The sequence below is a fragment of the Triticum aestivum genome, chromosome 7B (assembly GCF_018294505.1).
Source record: "Triticum aestivum cultivar Chinese Spring chromosome 7B, IWGSC CS RefSeq v2.1, whole genome shotgun sequence".
Classification (NCBI taxonomy): Eukaryota; Viridiplantae; Streptophyta; class Magnoliopsida; order Poales; family Poaceae; genus Triticum; species Triticum aestivum.
This window is the reverse complement of record NC_057813.1, coordinates 715,418,785-715,426,275: the sequence shown is the minus strand read 5'-3', so window position 1 is coordinate 715,426,275 and position 7,491 is coordinate 715,418,785. Positions and strand designations below refer to the sequence as shown.

At 48.8% G+C, this 7,491-nt stretch overlaps 2 protein-coding genes and 1 long non-coding RNA gene across 3 annotated transcripts; 2 read left to right on the top strand and 1 right to left on the bottom strand.

The window, feature by feature from the left end:
* Positions 1-253: 253 nt before the first annotated feature.
* Positions 254-931, bottom strand: LOC123155663 (forkhead box protein B2-like). The gene is made up of 2 exons (XM_044573816.1): positions 532-931; positions 254-444 (listed from the first exon to the last, which is right to left on the bottom strand). The coding sequence occupies exons 1-2, from the start codon at positions 859-861 to the stop codon at positions 367-369; spliced, it is 408 nt and encodes a 135-aa protein (XP_044429751.1). The 5' UTR covers positions 862-931; the 3' UTR covers positions 254-366.
* A 2,235-nt stretch (positions 932-3,166) lies between these two features.
* LOC123160387 (uncharacterized) lies at positions 3,167-4,240 on the top strand. The gene is made up of 3 exons (XR_006480149.1): positions 3,167-3,262; positions 3,717-3,898; positions 4,066-4,240. It is a non-coding gene; the product is annotated as an uncharacterized lncRNA (long non-coding RNA).
* A 1,817-nt stretch (positions 4,241-6,057) lies between these two features.
* Positions 6,058-6,715, top strand: LOC123156025 (uncharacterized histidine-rich protein DDB_G0274557). The gene is made up of 2 exons (XM_044574190.1): positions 6,058-6,338; positions 6,456-6,715. Exons 1-2 carry the CDS (start codon positions 6,102-6,104, stop codon positions 6,510-6,512), a joined length of 294 nt encoding a protein of 97 aa, XP_044430125.1. The 5' UTR covers positions 6,058-6,101; the 3' UTR covers positions 6,513-6,715.
* The last annotated feature ends 776 nt before the right edge of the window (positions 6,716-7,491 follow it).

Genomic DNA, 7,491 nt, shown 5'->3' with positions numbered 1-7,491 from the left:
CCTCCCCTTGTTTGCTTCCGGTTCGCAGGAAAAAAGATACTCCCTCCGTCCGAAAATACTTGTCATCAAAATGGATAAAAAGAGATGTATCTAGAACTAAAATACATCTAGATACATCTCCTTTTATCTAGTTTGATGACAAGTATTTCCGGACGGAGGGAGTATATGGACTGGTCTGCAGATGGATGCGGGACTGCATTGGATGGCAAAACACGTCCGGATTACGGATTTTAACCAAGTTAATTTACTCTATTCAAATTAAACTAGCTAGTATACTGGTAGCAGTACAATGTACTATATGTACTTGTAGGACGTCTCCTCCCGAGTATAAGTAGTAATATGCTGGCTCCATGCATGTCCATGTCCTCAAAGATATTTCCAGCTGCTCACGAGTGCAAAGATGATGAGGGCGATATAGCCCACTGCGAAGAGGCCGACCACACACTGTACCACAAGCATCAAGAGCAAATACGTTAATTAATTTGATCAGTTATTAATTATCCCAATGTTATCGAAATTAATTTGACTAACCGTGCAAATACGTTCCCCGACGGTGTCGGCGCGGTCGGAGTTGTCCCGCATGGGCTGGAGCGGTGCCACTGCCGTCGTCGAGGCCAGGGCGGGGGCCGGGTACGCGTACGGCACCGGGAACCCCAGCACCGCCGTGGGCTGCTGCGCGTGGTGATGAGGGTGGTGGTGGTGGTGGCCGCCGCCGTGTTGTTGATGATGGTGGTGGTGGTGGCCGCCGCTGTGATGATGGCTGTGCGTCATGGCCGGCGATGTTGCCGGCGTCGAGACGTGATGGTGGCTGTCCGAATATGCAGCCGGCATAGAGACATGGACATGATGGTTGTGCGTCATCGGTCGGCGCTAGCTTGGAGGTAGATGGGAAGTACGTACGTTCGGCGGACTGGCTCTCTCTCTCGCCGACTCGCCGGTACGTACGTGTGAGCTCGATCGGTCGTATCCTGGTGTTGGGATTTTGTTTGTCTCATGGTGACTTTGCTTGCAATATGAGTCGGTCTACACAAGTACAATCTACTGAATTCCAACTATATGTACAGAGTTTGCGTCGGACTCATGTACAATGTGCCTCTCCACGACCGACTGAAGCCGCTCGCAGGGCATCATCTTCCACACGTTCCGGTCCCTCGAGCCGCGCGTCGTCGAGGCCATCGCCGCGGGGCTATGCACGCCGCCCGGCCTGCCAACGCCGCCGGTGCACTGCATCGGGCCGCTGATAAAGTCGGCGGAGGTGGGTGTGAAGCGCGGCGGGGAGTGCCTGGCGTGGCTGGACGCACAGCCGGAGGGCAGCCTGGTGTTCCTCTGCTTCGGCACTGGGCCGGGCCATCCCTTTGCGTGTGTTGCTACTAAACCATCAGTTATTCTTGTGAAAACCCTTTGAAACGAATAGGGCCTATATGTGTTACCTCGAGGATCAATACAATCAGTTATTCTTCCTCGATTCATCTTCTACATTGGGACCGGCGGCCCTTGTCACCGGAGCTGCGACTGTCTCCACTGGATCTGCAACCGCTGGCTCACGCTACCGCATGAGAGGAGCCGGCGAGAAACACAGGAGACGACGGCGGCAAGGGCGCCAACCGGTGAGCAAGCTGGCGCTGCTTTGAGGCCGGTCGTCCCGGTCATGCATGGCGGTGCGACAGGCGATCGCACGAGACGAGAGAAGAAAATGTCACGGGGGGAAGGAACGAGATCATGCGGCTCTCGGCGTTTGATCCTATTTGGTTATTGCCCTTTCGTCCCGAGGTGGACTTTTGCACCACAATGGAATCCAGGGGAAAATTATTTGCTTTTACACACCTACTCCGATCATCGCCATTGTTACGGCCATTATGATCATGCTATTTGGGCACAAATAGGTCCGGCTCTCGGGATGTCCTTACACATTCAGTCTATCCACACCCTTAGGGTATACCTCTCTTACTTTATCATTACTACTCCCTCCGTTCCGAAATAATTGTCGCTGGGCAATCCCAGTATAAATTCCGCAACACTATGAATCTTTTCCACTTTCCAGATTTACCCTTCCACCTTATCCGCTCGCTCGCTCGCACCGCTCGCTTGCTCGCTCTCCCTCGCCAGCCACCTTATCCCCTTCCCTCGTCGCCTCTCCCTCACCGGCCTCTCCTCTCCGTGGCCGGCCACTCCCTTTCCTCGTCGCCGCCTCCCTCCTCTCCTCGTCGCCGGCCTCTTCCTCTTCCCGTCGTCGGCCTCTTCCACCGCCCCTTTCTTCCCACCACCCCGCCTTCACTCACACCAGTAAAAAATATTGATTCTTTTTGCGTCTTCGACGAGCTTCTCTGCGACGGAGGCATGGATGTGTAGCGGCGCCAGAGTTGGATACGGGCTAGGGGGCATGAATGTGGACTGGCGCCCAAGCGGACCTAGAGCGACGGCGGAGCAGCGGAACGGCGTCGGAGCCTCCACGTCGCCGTCGTGCACATCGCGTCGTTGTCCTCACACATCGACGCATGGTACGGCCTCTCTCCTCTCCACGCTGAGTACTTGCATTCTCCACGCATGGTACTTGGAGTAGTTCTTGATCCAGTAGTACTTGCAGTAGACGGATTCAGTAGTTCTTGATCCAGGAGTACTTGCAGTAGTTCTTGATCCAATAGAGTTTAGACAGCTTCCCTTATTTCCTCCATTACTTCTTTGTAATTCTGGATGGGGAGTCATCTCTTTTGAAATGCAGTAATGCCAGCAGTATATCTGTACTTGTACAGACCATCCACCAGACTTGCTAGAAGCAAAGTTCCTCTTCCTGATTTTCTTCTTTATGAAATGGTATCTGCTTTGGGGTTGCAGTACTTGCAGTAGTTCTTGTGCTACTGAAAGCAGTAGTAGCTACTGTTATTTTTTTGCACATGAAGCCTCAGTAATGCAGTAGCTTAATTTTGGAGTAAAATGGAGTATAGTATTGTTTTGGTTGCAGTAGTTTCCAGTATATCAAATTTGGTGGTATTCAGTGCAAGAAGGACAAATAAGATTCAGTACTGTTTTGGTTGCAGTAGTTTTCCAGTACTATTTTGGAGTAGTGGTTGCAAGATTTAGAGTACATTTAAGACAAGTAATCTTGCATTTTCTTGATCTGTTTTGCTTCATGTTCCAGCTGAAAACTGAATGTACAATGTTTCTGTAGATAATTTGATCGAAAAGGGACGGCATGCTGAGGTGTACAAAAGACAGTTTGCTGATGGACAGTTTGCTGAAGGAGTACTTAACCAAGCATGCTGAGGTGAGCAGAGTAGCATGGAGTAAAATGTTTGCAAGAGTACAATTACAGGCATGAGTACAATGAATTAACCAATGAGTAAAATGTTTGGTTTCCTTTTTGTATTCCAACATGTATTCCAACATGTAGGAGTAAAATGGATGCCCAGCTATGTTTATCTGTTGACCACTGTATTAAAACCTGTAGGATATCTAGCCTCAGATGTTATGACCAAGACCAACTAAAAAAGCCTGCAACTGAATGTTGATACTCCTGCTACGAATACAATCAAGCCGAGAAAATAAATGTGTTGTCCAGATGACATTTCACTATTTTATTTCAGTTTCAGAAATACACATTGATGGACTATGTCTAGTGTTTTTGTTTACTAAATTTCGTTTTGCTGTGTTACTGTGTCTCTCATTCTCTTTACCGTGCCTAATTGGACATGCTTACTCTTGATTATGCTCCGGTTTAGGTCCCGGTTGGTATACTGCCAGCAGCCTTGCCGGTCCAAGCAATCAAGATCATCAGCAAGTCAATAACGGAGACGGTCGAGCACTGTCATCACACTAAACCTGCAACACCAGTGAGATGACTGAAGATTGGGTTGTGGTTGGAGTGAGAGGAGAAGCAAATCACTTGACCAGTTGAATCCTTGTGAGTGCAACCCTCTATTTCATTCCCACTTTGTTGTTGGCAAAGTGATTTGTCACTGTATGATCATCTGTTTCTTCAGTGCAACATTCTTCAAAGTATGCCATGAAAATTTCCAAAAGCAAAAAGTATGCCATGAGAATTTGGTTATCTGATTTTTTCTTCTGCAGGGGTGTACAAGACGGCCGAGCTGTGGCAGGTGAAGGAGCCGCTGCCGCTGCCCGCGCCGAAGAAGCGCAACTGCTCCATGGTGTTCACCCTCAACGAGATGGAGGAGGCCACCGGCATGTTCAGCGACAAGAACCTCATAGGCAAGGGCGGCTTCGGCTGTGTTTACAGGGGCGTGCTCAAAGATGAGCAGGTACGTTCAACTTCAGAAGATGTTGTTGTTTTGTCTCTTGGTACAGTTTTCAGATTACTGAGTATGGGCAGAGTCTGAACACTTCGAAAGCAAATACATCCCTCAATTTCAGAAGATTGTGGTGTTTTTGTCATTTAGCTTTATGTGTGTTTTCCAGATTATATTGGTGTTAGCACCAATGATTCTGTTTGGAAGAGAACTTCCTCTTTGGTTTGATACACATACATTATTTGACTGTGATTTAGAGTTATGATTATTTGATGTGGCGAACATAGAATCCTGCCTGCGCATTTTGAAGCAAGACTCCTGTGATTATTTTGTACCCTGAATTCAAGTAAATTAAGTTGCCTGTACCAAGTTGAGTATTTAGTTCGATGAGTAATTTTCTGTCCGGAGATGATGAGCAGAGCATAAAAATGATTGCTTATTTGTATACTGCTGCTGCTGTAGTTTAAAAGGCTCAAGATCTTCTTCAGTTAATTAGGAGTGGCAGCACTACTTACCCTGGTTTTGAGTCGCTGATTAGTCGCCGACTAATCGCCAAGTCATCTTCCTGTCAGAGGAGTACATTATTTTGTTTGACAGGAGTATTTCAAGATCAGTACATTATTTTGTTTGACAGGAGGGCTTAAGGACCTACGGTATCATGGTGATTTCATATCAAAATTGAGGAGTACTCCTGTTCATTTGGAGAACTCAAACATCAATTGATATGCATCGAAATTGGGATCAACAGTAGCATGGGGCCTTATCATTCTGGTTTTTGGATGACTTAGTTAATCAAACTCCTCAACTGAGGAACATCTGAACTTGTCATTCCGGTCTTGGGATCAACAGTACCATATGGACTTATCATTCTGGTTTTTGGATGATTTAGTTAATCAAATTGACATCAATTGACCTGTTTTTTGGATCAATTGCAGATTCTCTTGATTGGAGTGGAGAGGAGCAGAGACGAGAGGATCAGCAGAAGTGGACAGCGCAGCGGCTGACCTTGAGCTCTTGATTGGAGTGGGGGGAGGCGGCCGGCGAAGGATCTGTGGCCAACAACGAAGGATCCGAAGTTGTCGCGGAGCAGGCAGCCGGCGGGAAGGGCGGTCGGCGAGGGAGCTGCGGATCTTGGCGCGGAAGGGCAGCCTATGAGGGAGTTGCGGACCATGGCGGGGAAGGGCGGCCGGCCGGCGAGGGAGCTGCGGACCGCGGCGGGGAAGGACGCCGGAGATGCGGACGACGGAGGAGCCCGGCGAAAGGGAGCAGCGACGGCGAAGAAGCCTGGCGGAGGGGAGGAGCGACGGAGGAAGACGCCTCCCGATGGATCAAATCGGGGGTAGTATTGTAATTTCACACTATTTCACCTGGTCGGAAAGATGCCCCCAGCGACAATTATTTCGGAACGGAGGGAGTAATTCATTATTACATGCTAACAGAGATAATACCAGTCACTGGTGAATATCTTCACAATATTGTTGACGTATTGTTTCATGGTAACACAGAGACTTCCAACTAGTTACCGTCGGTAGTAAAGAAGATATATGACCGGAAGTTACCATCGGCAGCGCCCTCGCCGAACAACCTCTCACGGTCATGGCTATAGGTGTCCAGGATACACACGAGTCCGACTGAATCAATTTTTTGAAGTCCAGCCCTATTACGACGCTAGATGAACATACCTACACTTGGGTCCAACTTGTGACCGATTCGTACACATGGTCTTACACGGATCCAAAACATATAATAAACCAAGGCGATGGAGGCACGGGCCAAAGCAATCAACCGTACGAACAAATAACGCGCCAGCGTACCCACCAGGCCGCCGATCGACATCGGCAATATCGATCTCCGGCGATGACGCACGGCCATCACCATCATCATGGCGGCGGCCATCACCATCACGGCGGCCACCACCATCACCACGGTCATCATCACCATCACCACCACGACAGCCAGCAGCCGCCGGCGCTGCCAGGGTTCCCCGTCCCGTACACTTACCTTCCGACGACGGTCGGGGCCCCTCTCCTCGAGCACAGGCCGAAGCCGGACTGCTCCGACTCCGACGCCGACGGCGGACTCTACAACTGCACGGTACGCGGGGTCATCTACGTAGTTTGCAAATTGCAACCTAATGTCTATATGTATGATGCCGATATATATAGGAGGATAGACTAATTTGGTTGATTTGCTCTTTTGCTTTTGGTGCAGCTTGTGGCCTGCCTGATCCTGGCCGTGGTGTGCATCCTCGTCTACATCTTCGGCTGACCCATCGTTTGGTCCACGGGGGCGTCTGCGTGCAGATTACTACTATACCTTTTTTTTTCTGATGGCATGCATGGACGTGCATGGCACACAGCTACGTAGCTGAATAGTTGATAAGGACTTGGGGAGACGTCCCATCGAGTATATTAAAACATTCTTCAGTGAAGTGTAAAATTGGTAGCCATGCGAGAATGATCAGCTTGTGGACGTGGTGATTTGATTGTTGTTACAATTTCGGTATATGCGTCAATTTGTTCTCAGAGCATCTTCGGCCGGACCCCTATTCCCTTCCTAAACGTCCGCAACATTAGCCCGGTCACAAAAAATTGACCCAACCGAACCCCTTACTTCGTCCCTATACGACCGGACTGATTGGCATAGCTCATATCGGTACCAAATGTAGAGATGATATGAGGGCGCCTGGACGCGGCCGGGCACCCCACCCCTGGTTTATTGCGGTCCCACCTGCAGCGACACGAAGCATTTATCCTGAACTCATGGCGGCAAGCTGCTCAATTGATAGAAATTTTTATTTTGTTCATCGAATTTTTTTGACACATTGTGATTCAACAAAACCCATGCAAACATCAATGTTCCGTCCGTGAAGGACATACCATATGACCATGAATCTTCTTTGTGTTAAGCAAAGAAGATTCATAGTTAAGCTTATCGCTTGTGCATGACCCGGCTATTTAAGCCGGTCGACTAGCTACTCATGTGGTGAGGTGGGACTAAACATCCGAAATCAGCCGGCCCAAACTGATGTGAAATCTTAAGGATGAGTAATTTTTGGTGTTTTCTAACAGCCCCGCCAGCCCAACACGAACGTGATGATCGATGTGCATGCGGTTGCATGTATTAGTTGTCTTGAAAGTAGATATGTCAATGCCTCGACACAGGATCTCACTTATTTCAAGTCTGTGCTAGAGCCTGGATGCATTTGCATCTGCTTTGGAGTTTAATTAAATCTAGCTTCCATAAA

What these genes read in the sequence shown, in the direction of transcription:
- LOC123155663 (XM_044573816.1), bottom strand. Translation starts at nt 861, where the DNA reads ATGACGCACAACCATCATGTCCATGTCTCTATGCCGGCTGCATATTCG. An exon ending in TCGGGGAACGTATTTGCACG is followed by an intron (nt 445 to 531) that starts GTTAGTCAAATT and finishes CTTGTGGTACAG; the next exon opens with TGTGTGGTCGGCCTCTTCGC.
- LOC123156025 (XM_044574190.1), top strand. Translation starts at nt 6,102, where the DNA reads ATGACGCACGGCCATCACCATCATCATGGCGGCGGCCATCACCATCAC. An exon ending in GCGGACTCTACAACTGCACG is followed by an intron (nt 6,339 to 6,455) that starts GTACGCGGGGTC and finishes CTTTTGGTGCAG; the next exon opens with CTTGTGGCCTGCCTGATCCT.